Genomic DNA, 20,135 nt, shown 5'->3' on the forward strand with positions numbered 1-20,135 from the left:
CAGCAGGTCAGGCAGCTTCCAAGGAACAGGAGAATCGACGTTTTGGGCATACGCCCTTCTTCAGGAATGAGGAAAGTGTGTCCAGCAGGCTAAGATAAAAGGTAGGGAGGAGGGACTTGGGGGAGGGGCTTTGGAAATGCGATAGGTGGAGGGAGGTCAAGGTGAGGGTGATAGGCCGGAGTGGGGTGGGGGCGGAGAGGTCAGGAAGAAGATTGCAGGTTAGGAAGCCGAACTCGAATCCAGCACCGCCCTCCTAACCTGCAATCTTCTTCCTGGCCTCTCCGCCCCCACCCCACTCCGGCCTATCACCCTCACCTTGACCTCCCTCCACCTATCGCATTTCCAACGCCCCTCCCCCAAGTCCCTCCTCCCTACCTTTTATCTTAGCCTACTGGACACACTTTCCCGATTCCTGAAGAAGGGCTTATGCCCGAAACGTCGATTCTCCTGTTCCTTGGATGCTGCCTGACCTGCTGCGCTTTTCCAGCAACACATTTTCAGTTCTAACAACCATAAACATCTTCTTGTCTGCCAGGTATGACTCCAATCAGCGGAGAGTTTGCCCCCAGTACCCATTGATTCTAAGTTTGCTAGTGCTCCTTAATGTCGCACTCAGTCAAAAGTGGCCTTGATGTCAAGGGCTGTCACTCTTTCCTCACCTCTGAATTTCAGGTCTTTTGTCTGTGTTTGAACAAAAGCTGTAATGGGGTCAGGAGTGGAGTGGTCCTGGCAGAAGCCAAACTGGGCATCACTGAGCAGGTTATTGCTGAGCAGGTACTGCTTGATAACACTTTCTGCCAGTTTACCAATGGTCAAGAGTAGAATAGGTCATAACTGGCAAGATTGGATTTGTCCTACTTTTTGTCTGCAGGAGATACTTGAGCAAATGTGATGCCAGTGTTGTAACTGTACTGGAAGAACTTAGCTCGGTGAGTGACAAATTCTGGAGCACAAGTCTTCAGTATTATTGCTGGAATGTTGTTAAGGCCTGTATTCTTTTGCATTAACCAGTGCTCCCAACTGTTTCTTGATATCACGTGGAGTGAAGTGAATTGGCTGAAGACTAGTATCTATGATGTGGGGACCAGTGGAGAAGGCTGAAATGGATCATTTAGGAGAAAGTGAGGACTGCAGATGCTGGAGATCAGAGCTGAAAATGTGTTGCTGGAAAAGCGCAGCAGGTCAGGCAGCATCCAAGGAGCAGGAGAATCGAAGTTTCGGGCATGAGCCCGAAAGAAGAAGGGCTCACGAAGGGCTCATTCCTGAAGAAGGGCTCATGCCCGAAACATCGATTCTCCTGCTCCTTGAATACTGCCTGACCTGCTGCACTTTTCCAGCAACACGTTTTCAGCTCTGAAATGGATCATTGACTGGGAACTTATGACTGGAGATTGCTGGGAATGTTTCCACTTTATTTTATGTTCGGCTCTTCCATCATTCATTATGAGGATATTTGTGGAACCTCCTCCTTCTCCAGTGCATTGTTTAATTGTGCACCACCATTCAATACTGGATGTGGCAGAACCACAGAGCTTAAATCTGATCCAATTGTTGAGGGATTACTTAGCTCATTTCCAGGTCAGGATGGTGAGTAGCTTGCAAGTGCTGGAGTTCCCATGTATCTGCCACCCTAGTCCTTTCTCGATGGCAGGTTCTGAAAGTATAACCAGGGCAAATGGAAAATTGATCTCTCGGTAAACCAATAGATAATACCTGAAGCTGAAAGAGCACACAGGTCATACAGCATCCAAGGAAAAGGAAACTCCAGCTTCATATCTATTGACTCTGGCTTCCAATGTCTGCAGTCCTTACTGTCTCCTAATAATTCATACCATGTGACACATTGGTCCAGAGTTTGCTGGAGTATTCACCTTCTTTAGCTTCATTACTTGGAGACTTTTGAGAACTTATGAAAATGATTTAATTTTGTATTTTGCTAAATGTGTCACTTAATATCAAGCCACCCTTGAGATCTTTGAATGGTTCCACTATTTTGCTATCTGCTTGCTATAGTCCATTAGAACACCGTTAGATCATTTGAAGGGAATGTCAAGTGCTGTATATAATTTGCAAACTGCTACCATCTGTTTTACTCTCTAATTCTCCATTGCTTACATTGCTGTCTACATCAGACATTTCCATGTGATTTGTGTTGTCTATTATACCATGTTCTCAACATAGTATTTCTAAACATGACCCACTTTTCTTGTAACCTTTTGTCCTGTCACTGGGCTACCTGTGTCAGATTCCTAATCTAATCTTTCTTCCCCTTTAGATGTTCTGCTAATCTAATGTATCTCTTTTAGACAACTCATGTTATATCAAGGACTTAACTTTAACTTACACGACATTGAGATGAGTGTGAGAGTTGTGTATCCCATAACATTGTCCATTCGTTTAACTTGAACTCAATTTGCATTTACCTGAGTTGGAAGTGTTTATTTATTAATTGCCAGTCTTCTTAGTGGGTTCGCTATGGCAAATATGGGATCATGGAGATAGGGTTGGGGTCATGAGCCTGGGTGGGATTCCCTTCAAGGATTGGTATGGACTCTGTGGAACAAATGGTCTCTTTCCACACTATAGGGATTCTATGATTCTATGTTTTTGTGCTAGAGAGATTCATTGGTATTGCAGGAACACAATTATACTCATTACATTGTTAAGTACTATCATTAACTTTCAACTTAGTTTTAATCAATCAGTCCAGATATTCTATGACGTACTTCTTGGGCAGGGGGACCTATACCCAGAGCTTCTGGCTCCAAGGTAAGGACATTCAAAATGAGCCACCAGCGTTTCCATAGATTTTTAATCAATTTGTTCAGGTGGGTTGTGACACACCTTTGGAGCAGGTGGGACTTGAATCCCGACCTTCTGAGATAGAGACATGTCCTCTGCGCTTCAAGACTCCCCATTGTGAACTTTCTGTAATGAGTTTAATTTGAAACTTAGGTGCAAATTTAGCAACATAAGTAAACTCATGGGAGTGATTGAGGGCAGTACGGCAAATTTTCCAGGCAACATCGGCAAATTATAATTTTCAATTTGCAGGTTATTCCTTCATCACGAGTTGCTGAGCAACTTACACATTAATAATGATAAGTATTATTAATATGAGAATATATGAAATAAGGAGTGAAGACCAAATGATACATTGAGCCTGCTGTACCATTCGGTATGGTCATGGATGATCTTCAACTTCCCTTTTCTCTCTGCATCCTATATCCCACAGTTCCCTGAGAAAATCTATACATCTCAATCTAGTGTATTCAATGGTGGCAAATCCACAATCCTAAGGGCTGGAGAATTTCAAACTGTTAAAACTCTTTGAGTGCATACATTTCTCATCTTATCTGTCCTAAATTTATTGATGCCTTATGCTTTGCTGGTTGTAGGACCTTGCTGTACCCATATCTCTCTGAACATCAACAAAATACAAGTTTTGTGCTGTTTAAAAATATTCCGCTTTTTAAAAATCTTACAGCAGTTGTGAACAATATCTCCATTTGTTCACATTATTTTCTACCAGGTTTTGTGTAGTCAACAATTTTAGCTACAGTCGAGGGCAGTTTTCGGTTTGGCAAAATGTTGAATGAGGTGAATTAAGCATGCACCCATTGTCTTTGTTGGCTACTGTCGATGGGGGAGAGGGGTGGCAGTGAGGGCATGAATTTGGAATGTTCTCTAATTTCATGCTTATACTGGTATCCACTTGTCAATCACCTGTCTTTCGGTCTTGTGTCCTGTCTGGTAACAATTACCCAATCTCTCATACTTGGCTGCTTGTAGGACCTTGCTGTTTTCAAATAACCTGCTCGGTTAGCTTATACAACGATTTTGGCTGCATTTCAAAAATGCTGATTAATTTATTGGTTGTAAATGTGATCGGGTAAGTTTATGTTAAGGGCCCTATTCATTTGTAATTTGATTCTTGTAGGCTTTCTTTCATTATTTCACACCAAATGTATTTCTTTATCTGTCATGACCAAAATGTTGTTTCCGCCACCAAGAATTCGCACTGCATCCTTTCATCTCAGTGAACTTCTCACAGCTCAAGAACAGTGGGTATATAAGGCTGTGAAATCATTTTGTCCTGTTTTGTCATTTTGTAATCCTTCTGCAAGTCAGCTGAACTTGGCAATGGTTTCAGTTTGCTGTTTTGACCTTAAAGCCTCCAAAACAGCAATGCGAACATCTATGTGTGTTGCTCCAATAGCCTGCAACCTGCAAACTCCAGTTCAGATGCCATTGGCAATAGCTAGCCAGTAGCTGTCTTCAGTAATCCCAAATTCAGATTCAATGATTTTGTAAGTCACTGAACATCAATATAAGAAGCTGTGGGACCACTGTGCAGACTAACAAACATAGGAATTCTTGCAACTTGTATTACAGTGTTCAGTAAAATATCATTAGCAGTATTACACTTGATAAGTTCAAATGTACCATACTAGAATTCAAGTCTTCTTCAAAAACGTCAGTTGCAGAAACATTTAATCTCCTGTGGTGAAGGTCAGCAAAATATCGTATAAACTTCCAGGCTGTTAGGGATTCTATATGTGGTGCAATTGATGGAAAATCTACCATCCGATTATAAATTTAATGAATTCACCCTAGTCCAGTGAGCTTTCTTGACTACAGCCCTGGGCGAGAGTCACAACTGTAAGAGAGCACCCTGCAGGGACTGATTTTCAGCTGTGTTCTTTCTGATTATTCTTTAAAGAATAGGGCATGTTTGGCCCAACAACACTTTAGCATTAAGTTTGCGTAAGGGTAATTAAATTAAAAAGAAAATAAAAGTGACTTTACACCTAGTATGTTTTTTATTGCCTTGTTTGCTTAATTTTGTTATGGAGCTATATACACTGATGTTGCTTTGTGATGATTATCTGCAAGATGCTGATTAATAATTCCACTATGATGAGGAAGTAATGCTACACCAGCAAATATGTCCTGTTCAATTAGCAGGGTTTGTGTTTCTCTGACTGATGTATTCGCAGAGCATTTAGATTCTGCTGTGAAAGAGTCAAAACTCAGTTACAATCTATTCTGTGTTCAAACAATTCACAATGCTTGATTTTCTACCTCTTGCTAATGAATGCAATTCTTTTCTCTCTGTTAAATGTACAATACTCCACAGTTTTAAGATTTGTTCCTTATTTAACATTCCCCCTCTTCTGGTAGGTTTGAAGATATCAATTTGTACACATTGCACAAAACGGGTGCAAGTGAATTTATTTGAATGGAAAAGCAAATCTGGCATTGTGTAAAAAAGCAGCCAATTCACAATGATCCATTTTACATGATGCTTAAGCCAAATTTACACCCTACTGATCTTTTGTAACAATCCAGGCATTCTTCATGGGTGAACCTAATACAGAATGATTTGAGAATGGAGGGCATCACAGTCAAGTCCAACTTTGTCCATATCCTACATTTACTACACATTTGTACACATACATTGTGGTTTTGTGAAGAGGATCAATAGCTACAACAAGTTTCTACTTCTGTGATAAAAACAGAAGGTAGTGGGGCTGCAAATCTTGGAGAGTCAGAGTCCATAAAGTATGGCACTGGAAAAAGCAGAGCACATCAGGCAGCATCTGAGGAGGAGGAGAGTTGGCGTTTCAGGCAGGACCCTTCATCAGGCTGATGAAGTCTCCTGCCCAGAACGTCAACTCTCCGCCTCCTCGGATGCTGCCTAACTTGCTGTGCTTTTTCCAGCGCCACACTTTATCAGCTCTTAGTAAAACAGAATACTGGAAATTATCGGCTGGGCAAGCAGCACTGAGGCAAGAGAAAATAGGACTAAAGTTTCACCACTGTGACCATCTGTCATAATGATTTTGATAAAAGGTTACAAATCTGAAATGTTAACCCTTTCTTTCTCCCCACTGAATGTTTTCCAGATTCTTTATTTCAAGTTTCTAACATCTGCAGTACTTTTCTTTTGCTGCTATAACGCACATTTCTTCAACATGCATTGGCTTTAACATGTTTGAAGAATTTAGACCATTACTTGTAGAACATAAACTGTCCTTGCCTGTATTAGCTATAATGCAATTTGGTGAAATGGCATGGCTATTGTGCAATTTTCCTATAGTGCAAGATCGCACGGGAACAGAACTATTGTCTTATATCAGAACTGACTGTGTCTAGTATTTGTTTTTTTAGCTCTTAACCCTGGATCATTGAGGTCAGCACAGAGACTAATTACAGTCTTAGTTGAAATTAGTTAATTATTTGTAGTGATTAGAACAAGGTCAGTCAAGAGCATCTCATAGAATATCCAATCAGGGAGACCTGGCTGACAGATAAGAACAGGAGTGTCTGAGAGCTGGCTCTGAGGAAATGGGATTTGTGCGAAGGACTTTTCCATGTAAATAAAGTGTGACTTGGTGATGGGATATCAGCCTCTGTGGAGTTATTTCTGTGATGATGAAAGAAAAGCACGCTCCTGAAGAAATTTGCCCACAATTATCATCTTTAAGTTTGGGTAAGCATTTCTGGCATGATATTTCAGAAGCTTGACTAATTCGATCCTGCTGTAGAAGACTGAGCCCAGTAAGTGGAAAGATTGCATTACCTTTTCTGGGCAAATGACACCGGGGCAGATGAAAAGCAAAAAGTAGTTGTCCTAACAGTTTGTGGATCCATCGCTTTTTCTTTGTCACTCGCCGAACAAGTCTAACAGGGGCACCTGAGGCACCATGTACTAGAGTTAATGGACTTAGTTAAGGAATAATATGACATCAAGCCTCCTCTAATTCTGAGACAATATTGGATTTACTTATTGATTTGAGAACCGAGAGATCTATACCAGGATTTTTGACGAGGTTAAGATGACTGGTAAAGGCAGAAATCAGAAGGCTGGAAAGTGAAGAAATCATCAGACCACTCCAGTTTGTGGAATGCACAGCATACGGATTGTGAAGTCCAATGGGTCGGTTCACCTTTGTGAGGATTTTAAACAAATGGTAAACCACTTTACAGAGCTGGATAAATACCCAATCCTCACTGGTGGATTTATTTGCAGAGCTGGTTAGCAGGCTGTTCTTCACGAAGCTGGACATGAGCCATGTGTATTTGCAATTGTGGTTAGATGAGGTAAGGGTTTGTACCAATGTATGAAACTGCCATTTTGGGGTATTCTCAGCCTTTGCAAATGTAACAGTGGACAAAGGAGAACATTTCACAAGGTCTACCCTAGGTTGCCATTTATCTGGAAGTTGTGCTAATAACAGAGAAGACCAACAAGGATCATTTAGGGAACTTCAACATTGTCCTTAGACATCTCCCAGGCAGGTATATATTTTGGAAAGGAAAAATGTGTGTTCCAGGCACCCCGAGTGACCTACCTGGTCTAGAGTCGGAAAAATCAGGTTACCCCTGTTGCAAGATAAAGTGACAGTAATCAAAGACACCCTGGCTTCCACGTCTGTACCCAAGCTTAGGTCTTTCTTTGAGCTGGTGAATTATTATGGAAAGTTCAAATATAACCTGGCCTCAATCCTTTGCACCAACTCTTAAAAATGGGTCAGCCTTGAAAATGGCTATGTAGCCTAGCCATAGCTTTCAGAGAAGTGAAGAAATAGTTATCATTCTACACTATGATCCCAAGTGAGATCTGGCATTTCCCCGCAATGCCTCCCTGTGTGGCATCTGGGTTGTATTAGCTCATAGGTGGCCCAACAGCATTTGCATCCAGGACTTTGACTAATGCGGAGCATAAATATGAGACAGAGAAGGAAGGTTTGGTGGTCATACTTGGAATCAGGAAATTTCACCAATACCTTTTATGGATATAAATTTGTAATAATAACAGATCACAGACCCCTGCTGGGTCTACTTAAAGAGGAGAAAGTGAGGTCTGCAGATGCTGGAGATCAGAGCTGAAAATGTGTTGCTGGAAAAGCGCAGCAGGTCAGGCAGCATCCAGGGAACAGGAGAATCGATGTTTCGGGCATTAGCCCTTCTTCAGGAGGGCTTATGCCCATTCCTGAAGAAGGGCTTATGCCTGAAACGTCAATTCTCCTGTTCCCTGGATGCTGCCTGACCTGCTTCACTTTTCCAGCAACATATTTTCAGCTCTACTTAAAGAGGGCAAGACAGTGCCATCCTAACTTCAGGCCAAATTCAGTGGTGGGCTGTGATACTATGTACATGTCATTATGGGTTGGAACACTGTCCCGGAGGCCAAGTAGTGAATGTAGATGCAATGAACCACCTCCCTCTGGCAGATACACCACCGTGTGGTACTGCCACTGGAAGAGTCCGTAATGGTTTTAAATTTTCTGAAGACACTTCTAGTCACAGCTGACATTATTGGACTTTGGACGCAGAAAGATCCAGTCCTGGCAACACTGAAACTGAAACAGATGGTGATAGGGGATGCCAAAAGGCCATCACAACCACACCTGAAATCCTTTGGACCTGGAGAGTCCAGATTACAGTAGAGGATGTGTGTTTTTATGGGGAGCAAAAGTGATTGGTAGTGACCTTTGCTTGGAACAGATACCGGTTGAACTCCTCCAGGATCATCCAGGGGTTTCCAAAATGAAGAAGTTGGTAAAAAGTTATACCTGGTGGCCAGGATTGGATGCAGACATAGCCATGTTGGTGGGGCAGTGCCCAGACTGCCAGCAAGAATAAAAATTACGATCAGCAACTTCCCTATATTCACGGGAATGGCCAGATAAACCCTGGACTTGGACATCAACAATGCAGGTCCTTTCATGAGCTCAATGTTCCTGGTCATTGTGGTCGCCCACTCAAAGTGGCTGCAAGTGCATGGAGTTCCTTCATCAAACACGGGAACGATGATAGAAAAACTGAGCACATCTTTTGCAATACACAGATTCCCAGAAGTGTTTCTTATAAATAATGGGCTATCATTTACCAGCAGGGAATTTGAGTATTTGCTAAAGTTGAATGGTATTCTTCATCATATAAGGATGGCTCTACACCATCCATCATCCAATGGTCTGGCAGAAAGAGCAGTCAAAACTTTGAAAGCTGCAAACTCACAGCGCAGGAGTAAAACATGCCCAGCTCCTCATCAGCCTTTCCTACTGTTCTAGAATCAATAGGTTCTCCCTCTCCGTAAAGCACTGAAGACATCTCGAAATCGGAGATGGACACGGTGAACATCGCCACCTCGACACCGTTGCCACTTGAAGAAGAGAATGGATTTCTTCTGATATGCTCTGGGCAGAAGAGGTGAACTACTGCATATCAGAAGAAATCCATTCTCTTCTTCAAGTGGCAACGGTGTCGAGGTGGCGATGTTCACCGTGTCCATCTCCGATTTCGAGATGTCTTCAGTGCTTTACGGAGAGGGAGAACCTACTGATTCTAGAACAGTAGGAAAGGCTGATGAGGAGCTGGGCATGTTTTACTCCTGCGCTGTGAGTTTGCAGCTTTCAAAGTTTTGACTGCTCTTTCTGCCAGACCATTGGATGATGGATGGTGTAGAGCCATCCTTGTATGATGAAGAATACCATTCAACTTCAGCAAATACTCAAATTTCCTGCTGGTAAATGATAGCCTGGAGTTGTTCAGGGAGAGGTGGGCCCCGCAGGGAGTGGAGTGCATTATTTCCCCATCCAACTCTATTTTGCCCTCCCCTTCACTGTTTGATCACGCAGCATTGCCTATTGATGTGAAGGGCACTGCTTGTCACTGGCCACTTGGGTGTTTCTTTGCTTCCTGGTGGTGGAAACTGGATAAAGATTCGTGCACCTTGTGTCTCTCACTGTGTCTCACATCTGCACACACACAACATGGGTGCCGGGGAAAAAAATAAGCACTACTGCAGTTAGGCGGTCGTGTCAGGGTATTTTAATAAAAAAGGACAAGAATGTCAAACATCCTATTCAAACTGGGGGAAAGAAAAGAACAGAGTGTCAGACATCCTGTCACTCTGAGAGCTGGCTCTGCAGAAGTTGGATCAGTGCCAAGGACTCTCCATGTGTAAATAAAAGGTGACTTGCTGATGAGATACTGGCCTCAGTAGAGTTAATTTATGATTTACTTGTTTCCATTCATTCTCAACAAATCAGGTATTCTGAGAATCGATTATTTTCACACACAACTTTGCACTTGACTTGTAAATCTTCTGCTGTTTGGCTGCACTGTAAGTGATCAGCAACATGAGGGTAATGGGCTGAGTTCTGTAGGAAAAGCACCAATAAAAATTCTGAAGTTGGATAAAACAAACAAATTTACAAATCTTTTTCTGCAACTCTTGTTTCTGTACAGAGATGAGATTCACTTCTACTGAGCATCTCCCTGATGATTGCCTGTAAATGTGCCATGAGACTTTCTCCCTTAGATGCTGCTAATGCCATTAATTCCACTTGTGGTTGCAGAATGAGTTAGCACCACTCGCCTTCTGTTCCCATTAGAAAGAGTTGCTGCCTATTGTTTATGTTCTTTTCAAAAACCAAATTGAAGCCAAAGCTCCCTGTTTAGGGAATAATGTCCACAGATTGCAACCTGTCAGCCTGTAACACAACAACTTGATCCATGAAATCACTGTACACCATGTTCCTGTTAGATTGCTCAAGCCTCTTAATTCTGTGCAGCTTCTAATAAAGTGGAAAACCAACCGGACAAAAGTTATTATTCTGGCCACAATCATACAGATTGGAACTGGAAAGTTTGATTTATTTGCCTCATGCCTGTTTATAACGTTTATCTCACTATTTCCCATTCCAAAATCTCAGTTCTCACATTACTTCATTTTTCTATAGATAGTCTCGGGGATGGTAGTCTTACAGTTTTCAAAAGGAGTTCTGTCAAATGAAATTAAGTATTGAATGGCAGCAATGTTTACACTCTTGGGGAAGCAAGCCTCTTAAGGTACACTTCTGTTCTTTTAAAGATTATTTAAAAGTGAAGGGTTTTCTTTAAAATTGCTTCGATATTCATGTCTTCATGCGCACGATAAAGAAAATCGAAGAAGCCCTTTCAGGAAAATTGCTGACACCCAGAAGCCGAATACTCTTCGCTTTAATTTAATTGATTATTGTCACATGTACCTGGCTACAGTGAACAGTTTTTTGTTTTGTGTGCAGTACACGCAGATCATACCATACAGAGTGCATTAGGATAATAGAACAGAGATAGGAATACAATGTTATGGCTGCAGAGAAAGTGCAAAAAGAGTGAGAACAACAGCTGCCATCACCTTAGTAATTGACTCTGGCCCATTTATGTGGAAACCCTGTCATAAATTGTCCAATTTTATTTGTCACTCTTGAATAAGAATATTCTGATTTTTTTTTTGCTGTGTTTCAGTCTTTGTATCTATTTCTGACTGGAATTCTTACAAAATAAGATTTCATCAGTATACAAATTTCCAACTTAAAAGATTCTGGTCTATGCTGCAGAACAGCAAGCAAATAAATTACAGTAAATGGAAGATGCTGAATGTCTATTGTTGTTACATTACAGAATGTCTTAATCCTCTGTGTTCACTACCTTGTACTTTGTTTCACTTACATTACAGAGCAACAGTATATTCTCTTTGATTTGTACTGCTTTTATTCTGCTGTACAATATTGCAGTTGCAATATTTTTATCACTAATTACATAATGTACTTTGAGTGCAGTCTGGCAGGCAAAGAGACACATGTGATAGAATTACCCCCTCCCTGGAAAGGCAAGAGGTGGTGAGGAGGAGGAAAAGTTGTTTTGAGTTTGCCCAGGAGAAAAACACACCCTCTTCTCACCGTACTGGGAGCAAACGCCCAGGTGCAACATTCTCAACTCACTGACAATTAGGCCTTTAAACAATAATGGGTCAGTTAAGGGCCTTAACTCAACACTTCAAGGGTGAGAAAGGGGGCTGGTTTCCCATTTGTGTAAACAGTGGCATCCTGCCTGGTTGGAAGGAGCCTCTATTTGCTAAGCTGGGGGCAAATGCACGCACATGGATAAGGGACATGGGGGAAGGTGGAATGTGCAAGTCATTTGCTTAAGGCAGCACTGATCTCCCTCTCAGCATGCACTCTCCCCAGTGAGAAGAAGAAATAAAAGCTGCCTCGTCATGCTGGATTGCGTGAGGACTACGGCTCATCTGCAAACTTTAGGACCCAGACTCAGGTTGCCAGTGTTAGGGCTGTGATAGGGTGAGTTACTTGCACACTTTATGGCTCTCAATGGGTTAACCTGTTGTTGATTGGATCAGTTACCATGCCAATGGAGATGCCATATTAGTCACCATGCAAAATCCTTGTCCCCTCACATCGAAAATTGGCCCCGTAGATCCTGAAGGTCTGTGGATTGCAATCTCAGTGGCTGTTAGATTATGTCCAAAGATGTACTTCAACACCGTTGATAACACAGGGCACAAAATATTTGTTGATTCATTGGTGAGCTATCTGATTCCATTCATTATCAATTGTTTAAAGTTAATAATTAGCTGTTACTGCGAAACAAAACGAGTTTGGGATATATAAGTCTTTCATTACTTCAGTCAATTCTGGCCATATTTATCAAAACCATCACTACATTCATTTGTAGAGGGACAGAGAAAAAATCTAATCTAATTAAATACGTACCACAACCGTAAGCTGTTTCCTATTCAGATTGTTGAAACTAAATATAGCTTTTGTGCTGTATGCTGGATGTCTCTGAGTAGATTAAAAGATTGACATTGCTTCTCATTGATAAAGTGCATTATGAAAGGATGGCATTATTGAGGATCAAATTTAGACTTCCTCTGTTTCACAATCTTTCTTAGGTAATTTTGACCATTGAGAAACCAAACTTGTTCTTTGAGCCACACATGATACATTTATGAATTGGAAAAACCCAGGGGCTTAATTTTGCCAAAACCCCCTGTCAGGTGACATTGAACTCTTGTTGTTTTCAGTCTTTTGTTGGTGACTGCTCAAAAAGCACCAATAAAACGGAATTAAAATTCACGACTTCTGCTGGAAGTAAATGGTTTCAAAATAATTTTCAGTTAAATAAAAGTCTGCTATTTTCTGAATGTAGAAACTAACCTGCATGGAAATAATGTGAAATAATTTGATGTAAGCTGTCTTCTTATCTTTTTCTAGACAATACCTATGTGTCAAATTCAGAGAATGACGATGATGTGCTAGTCACAAGAGACCCCATTCCAGTCATTTTCCAAAGAATAGCAACAGGTAAGACCTTGAAATTTAGACGCATTTTGGACCATGTTAGAAAGATTCAGAACTGTTCTATTGGGGTGGAAAAAATGGGATAAAAAAGATGTGATTAAGGACAAGTTTGATTAACATATAAGAAATAGAAGATATTAACTGATAGGATTGGATGAAGATCAGTAGGAGGGGACTGTTGTGAAGCATATGCATTCTCATGGGCCAGTTGATTGAATGTCCTGTTACAACACTTATTACTGTGAAATATATGAATTAAGAAAACCATAATAACAGGAGATTTTCTCTGAAGTTTAATTCTGAGGAAATCCGAAATATATTCTTTTATTAAAGTGTACAAAAGCAACTTTAATTAAATAGTGCTATTAATAAAGGAAAATTCTATAAACTATAACTGTCAAGCCATCTGAACAGATATTTAAGCAAAAAAAAAGATTCTAAGGAGTGCTTTGATGGGAAAAGAGGAAATGGAAGGTAGGAGACGTTTAAAGAAGGAATTCCAGATTTTACAGCCTTGGCAGCTAAAGGTGAGGCTGACAATTTCACAACAACTAGCAATGCAGAAATACATCTTTCTTCCAATAATTTATTCCTGCCAATTCTGTTATAATAGTGGTGTTGTAGTTGATTGTCGATGTAATGAATGATTTGAACCCATCATTTAAACACAGAGTGAAATTTTCCCATTTCTGGTGAGATGTGGACAATGTTGAGAAGGCTGAGAAAATACAGCAAGAGAGCAAAAGTCTGAATCTGAAAGTTGAATAACGTTCTTTCCAATTTTTTTTCCCTTAAGCCTAAGATGGTGACTTTAGAATATTGCTACTGAGTAGTGGTGGCTTTATTTCTGTATATTTACATTCTTTTGATAGTTTAACTCACCTAATTTATACATTACTTTCAAGTATTCACTCCTCCTACAATAGCACAAATTCCCAATGTGGAAGTCAATAAGTACCTGGTGGCTGCAACTCACTAATTCCTTGTGCCAATAAGGAGGTAGTGTCCCCGTCAGTCAAAGGGCTTGTTCAGTACCACTTGAGGGGGCTAGTCTGTTCACCGAGGCCCTCGGATCTACCAGAGTCCACGAATCTTGTCTTTGCAGTCTGAGATTGGTCCACAGTCGGTGTTCCAAGTCAAGACCACAGAAAAGTCAGTCAGGATGCTGCGAGCTATCACTTCAGGGGATGGGCCAGTTTATTCTGCAGTGAGGCAAACAGAGACTGTGTGTGATTGGAAGTAGATGGAACTGTAGTTACTAGTGATATGGATGTGAGGTGACACCAATAAATGATTAGGAGACACATGGGACAGGAGGACCAGGAGGACCAAAGATGTTGTTAAACTTGAAAAAGTTCAGAAAAGATTTACAAGGATGTTGCCAGGGTTGGAGGGAGCCACAGGGAGAGGCAGAATAGGCTGCGGCTTTTCCCCTGGAGAGTCAGAGGCTGTCGGGTGACCTTATTGACGTTTATTAAATCATGAGGGGCATGGATGGGGTGAATAGCCAAGGTTTTTCCCAGGGTGAGGGAGTCCCAATCTAGGGGCATAGGTTTAGGATGAAAGAGGAAAGATTTAAAACAGACCGAAGGGGCAACTTTTTTATGCAAAGAGTGGTGTGTGTATGGAATGAGCTGTCAGATGAAGTGGTGGAAGCAGGTAAATTATGTCATTTAAAAGGCATCTAGATGGGTACGTGAATAGGAAGGGTTTCGAGGAATATGGGCCAAATGCTGGTAAGTGGGACTAGATCAGTCTAGGGTATTTGGTCAGCATGGACGAGTTGGAACGAAGGGTCTGTTTCCATGCTGTACATCCCTATGACTCTGACTTTGAGGGTTTAGTAGTTTGAGAAAATGATGTGTGAGAGCTGCTGAGTGGGCTTCATGTATGAAGTAGAAAGAGTTGTAATCCATAACAGCCTAACCAAAATCTGATGTTTTAAACAAAAATGTCACTGTGAGGTTAGATGAAGTAGGAATCATTTTCCCATCTGCACAGAAGTCCTGGCGATACCCTAATGAGGCTCAAACCCTATTTTCACATGTGTCTCAAGTTTGATGGGTTATGCATTGTCAACATCATGAAAGTGGACCATAATCAATTTTTATGCTGCATCTGAGATTGAATTCTACTCCCTTGTTACCAGTGAAAATATTGTTTTCATTTTCAAAGTGTGCCTTACATTAGATTTTTTTTCTTTGGTTTTAACTCAATTTTTCAAATTGATCAAGAATCACACTTTATCAAATAAGTAATAATGCATTAGTGATGCTGTTATTGATGATAATAAACCAAAACACTGGTGCTCTTTTCATTAGAGACAGCATTATCACTGGGTTGGTATACAGTCATGCCTCCGCAGGCAGTGCTGCCCCAGCCTTACACGTAGCTGTTGCCATCCGTGGGAATATGAGGTCAAAGTGTTTTTGGCTGAGCAGCTCAAGGCACCTGCTTGCTCGTTCAAACATGACAACAGGAACAGGCAATAAATAATCAAAAACTGAAACTTCAGCACAATTGTTGTTTTAACAGCAAGCTGTTGATAATAACTTGCAGTACAAATAGACTACCTACACAGATGTAGCTTTGACAGCACAGGATTAATAAGTATCCTACTGTATTCAAAGGCCCCTAGAACATTTTCACATATTTAATACTTGGACGATTTCCATTTAACTGTTACTCTTCAATGTTTGTTGCCAGTTGTCAATAACAACTGATGAGACCATAGATTGGAAAGGCAATACTTTTGCCATTTGATTTGTAGCTAGATTTCACATCCTCCACAGATGTGAAATTTCATCACCAATTTTATCTTACCTTGTTAAGTCATCAAACCAAACTTCATAAATCCAATTTAAATAAAGAACAAAGCACACTACAGCACAGGGACAGATCTTTGGCCCACCAAGCCTGCACTGATTCCTAATCATTTATTTATACCCACTACTTACTGTCCATACATGGTTTCTATCACTCTGGTCACCATCTGTTCATGTGTCTATCAAGATACATCTTAAATGTTGCTAACATGCCTGCTTCCATCACCTCCACTGGTAGTACATTCCAAGCACCCACTGTCTTCTGTGTGAAAAACTTTCCTGACACTTCTCCCCAAAAATTTCTACCTCTCATCTTGCATCTGCCCTCTTTTGGGAGAAAGTGAGGACTGCAGATGCTGGAGATCAGAGCTGAAAATGTGTTGCTGGAAAAGCGCAGCAGGTCAGGCAGCATCCAAGGAGCAGGAGAATTGACGTTTCGGGCATGAGCCCTGCTGGACACACTTTCCTCATTCCTGAAGAAGGGCTCATGCCCGAAACGTCGATTCTCCTGCTCCTTGGATGCTGCGCTTTTCTAGCAACACGTTTTCAGCCCTACCCTCTTCTGATTGACCTTTCCACCCTGGGAAAAGGCCTCTGACTATCCACCTTATCTATGCTTCTCATAAATTAGTAAATATCTATCAGGTCGCCCCTTAACCTGTATCTTGCCAGTGAAAATAATATGAGTTTATCCAACCTCTTTTCATATCTAAAACCCTCCAGACCAGACAACATCCTGGTGAACCTTCTCTGCACCTTGTCCAAAGTTTCCACGTCGTTCTGGTAGTGTGGTGACCAGAACTGAATGCAATATTCTAAATGTGGCCAAACCAATGTTTTGTGCAGTTGTAACCTAGCTTGCCAACTTTTACATTCAGTGCCCCAGCCAATCAAGGCAACTGTGTGCTCTATGCCTGCTTGACCACCTTATCTACCTGTGTTGCCACTTCCAGGGATCTGTCGACCTGTACACCCAGATCTTTCAGTGCTCCTAAGGGTTTTGCCATTTATTGTATAATTTGAATCTGTATTTGATCCTCCAAAATGCATCACCTTGCATTTATATGGATTAAACTGCATTTCTCTGCCCAAATCTGCAAGCTATCTATATCCTTCTGTATCATTTGACAATCTTCACCATCTGCACTCTCTAGTTTTGGTGTAATCCACAAACTTACCAATCAGACCATCTACATTTCCTCCAGATCATTTATATCTATATATTACAAATAAAATAGATCCCACACTAATCCCTACGGAACACCACTTGTTACTGATCTCCATTCCAAAAAACACCCTGCCACCGCTATTCTCTATGACCAAGCCTGTTGTGTATTCATCTAGGCAACACACCCTAAGTCCTATGAGACTCTATCTTTTGTGCCAATCTGCCATGAGGTACCTTATCAACTGCTTTACTAAAGTCCATGAAGACAACATTGACTGCTCTTTCCTCATTAATAATTATTGCACCTACTCAAAAAAAACAATCAATTTGGTGAGACATGACCTCCCTCACACAGATTCATGCTGCTTATCACTAACAAGTCTATACACTTCCAAATGTGAAAAAATCATGTCCCTCAGTATCTTCTCCAACAACTTCCCCACCACTGATGTCAGGCTCACCGGCCTGTTATTATCTGGATTATCGCTGTTTCTCTTCTTAAACAAAGGAACAACATTAGCCATAGGTCTTCTAAAACCTCACCTGAAGCCAAAGAACATGGAGAGATATCTGTTAAAGCCCTAGCTATTTCCTACCTTGCCTCCCACAGTACCCTGGGATAGACCCCATCTGGCCCTCGGGACTTGTCTATCTTAATGTGTTTTAAGGCATCCAACACTTCCTCCTTCATTATGTTGATCTGCCCAAGAGCATTCAAACACCTTTTTCTAACCTGAACGTCCCTCATGTCCCTTTCTTTAATGTACACCAATATACTCAGCAAGGATCTCACCCATTTCCTGTGGTCCCACTCATAAGCTCTCTCCTTTATCCTTGAGTGAGCTTCTGCTTTCCCTGGCTACCCTTTTGCTCCTAATATATTTACAAAATGCCTTGGGATTCTCCTTAACCCTGCTGGCTAATGACATTTCCTAACTCCCCGTTAGAGCTCCTTCTTACCTTTTATTTACTCTTTAAGGACTTTGTCTGTTTTTTTGTCTAGACCTTAGGTATGCTTCCTTTTCTTTGACTAAGCTGATAATTTCCCTGTCAGTTCCTGACTTTTGCTTCTTCCTCTGTCTCGCCTAAACTATAGATAACCTGAAATGTTAAGCTGCCAACCTTGCCCCTCTTACAACCATGTCACTGTGATAGCAAAACATCATAATTACATTCATTAATCCTAGCTCTAAGTTCATCTGTCTTACCTTTATAGTTCTTCAATGAAGCAAATATAGTCCAAATCTCCAGTTCCACTGAACTCACTAACCTCTTCCTGACTGCTCTTCTTCTTAGCCATATCAGCCTTGGTCTCAATCTCTTTCTCAATCTCTGTATTTACTGACCAGCTGCTCTGATTCCCATACCCCTGCCACACTAGTTTAAACCCCCCTGTGTGGCACTATCAAATCTCCTCAATGCAATAAATTCATTAAGAACTCAATTATTGACAGAGTCCCATTAAACAGAGAATCAGAGAATCGTGACAGTGCAAGAGGTAATTTGGCCCATTAGATTAGATTAGATTCCCTACAGTGTGGAAACAGGCCCTTTGGCCCAACAAGTTCACACTGACCCTACGAAGATCAACCCACCCAGTCCGTCCCTCTGACTAATGCACCTAACATTATGGACAATTTAGCATGGCCAATTCACCTGATCTGCCTATCTTTGGACTGTGGGAGGAAACTGGAGTACCCAGAGGAAACCCACGCAGACATGGGGAGAATGTGCAAACTCCACACAGACGGTTGCCCAAGGCTGGAATTGAATCTAGGATCCTGGTGCTGTGAGGCAGCAGTGCTAACCACTGAGCCACCGTGCCGCCTCAAGATTATCTTATGTTTAACATAAGAAAATCTTATGTTTATGCTAACTCTCTGTAAAAATAATTCACATTTCATACCCCCACGTTTTCATCACACAGTAATACAGCATGGAAACAGACTCTTCAGTCCAACCAGTGCTTGCCAAACGTAATCCCAAACTAAACTAGTCCAACCTGCCTGCTCCTGGCTCAAATCCCTCCAAACCTTTTCTATTTATGTATCCATCCAAATGACTTTTAAACATTGTAATTGTACCCACACCCACCACTTTCTCAGGAAATTCTGATCAAGTATCTTTTTCTAATGAAGACCCAATTTATTTTGAAAAACTTGATTGAATCTATCTCCAGCCAATAGTCAGGGAATGTCTCCCAGATCCTAACCACTTGCTATGCAGTACTAGTTTTGCCAAAATCGACAGTTAAAGCCTTGTCTGTTTCGAACCTTCTGCCAAAGATAGCATTTTTCCCTATTCATTCTGTCCAAATCTGTCATGGTTTTGAACATCTCCAAGAAATCTTAACTGACATCTGGATTTTTGATATCAAGGCAGATAGACCTGGCTGACCTGCCTTTGGAGAAAATGCCCCATCACAGTCAAATTTCATTGCCAGCAGTGAGGATAGGGGGCCAAGTGTAGGATTAATGTTGAGTACATTGTGTCCAAAAGAAAGCTATAGGGAGGGAAGGCTGAGTGCAGCAGTAGGCTATTTAAAAGGCCAACCCCGGTTCTCTGGACCATGCCTCCGCTGTTTCCTTATATTATAGACTTCCTTCCGTGCTGACTCATGCTTCCCCATAGTCTGAGAGACAAGCCAGGGAACTGTAGACCAGTGAGCCTGACCTCAGTGGTGGGCAAGTTGTTGGAGGGAATCCTGAGAGACAGGATGTACATGTATTTGGAAAGGAAAGGACTGATTAGGGATAGTCTACATGGTTTTGTGAGTGGGAAATCATGTCTCGCAAACTTGATTGAGTTTTTTGAAGAAATAACAAAGAAGATTAGTGAGGGCAGAGCAGTAGATGTGATCTATATGGACTTCAGTAAGACGTTTGACAAGGTTCCCCATGGGAGACTGATTAGCAAGGTTAGATCTCATGGAATACAGGGAGAACTAGCCATTTGGATACAGAACGGGCTCAAAGGTAGAAGACA

At 41.4% G+C, this 20,135-nt stretch overlaps 1 protein-coding gene across 1 annotated transcript in view; it reads left to right on the forward strand.

Moving 5' to 3' along the window:
* Positions 1-20,135, forward strand: part of parp8 (poly (ADP-ribose) polymerase family, member 8) — a 361,099-nt gene that overhangs the window by 124,592 nt on the left and 216,372 nt on the right. The window contains exon 4 of the mRNA XM_043688244.1: positions 13,071-13,160. Coding sequence (XP_043544179.1) covers positions 13,071-13,160 — 90 coding nt within the window. The remainder of the gene's footprint in view (positions 1-13,070; positions 13,161-20,135) is intronic.

Source organism: Chiloscyllium plagiosum, chromosome 1, assembly GCF_004010195.1.
Source record: "Chiloscyllium plagiosum isolate BGI_BamShark_2017 chromosome 1, ASM401019v2, whole genome shotgun sequence".
NCBI lineage: Eukaryota > Metazoa > Chordata > Chondrichthyes > Orectolobiformes > Hemiscylliidae > Chiloscyllium > Chiloscyllium plagiosum.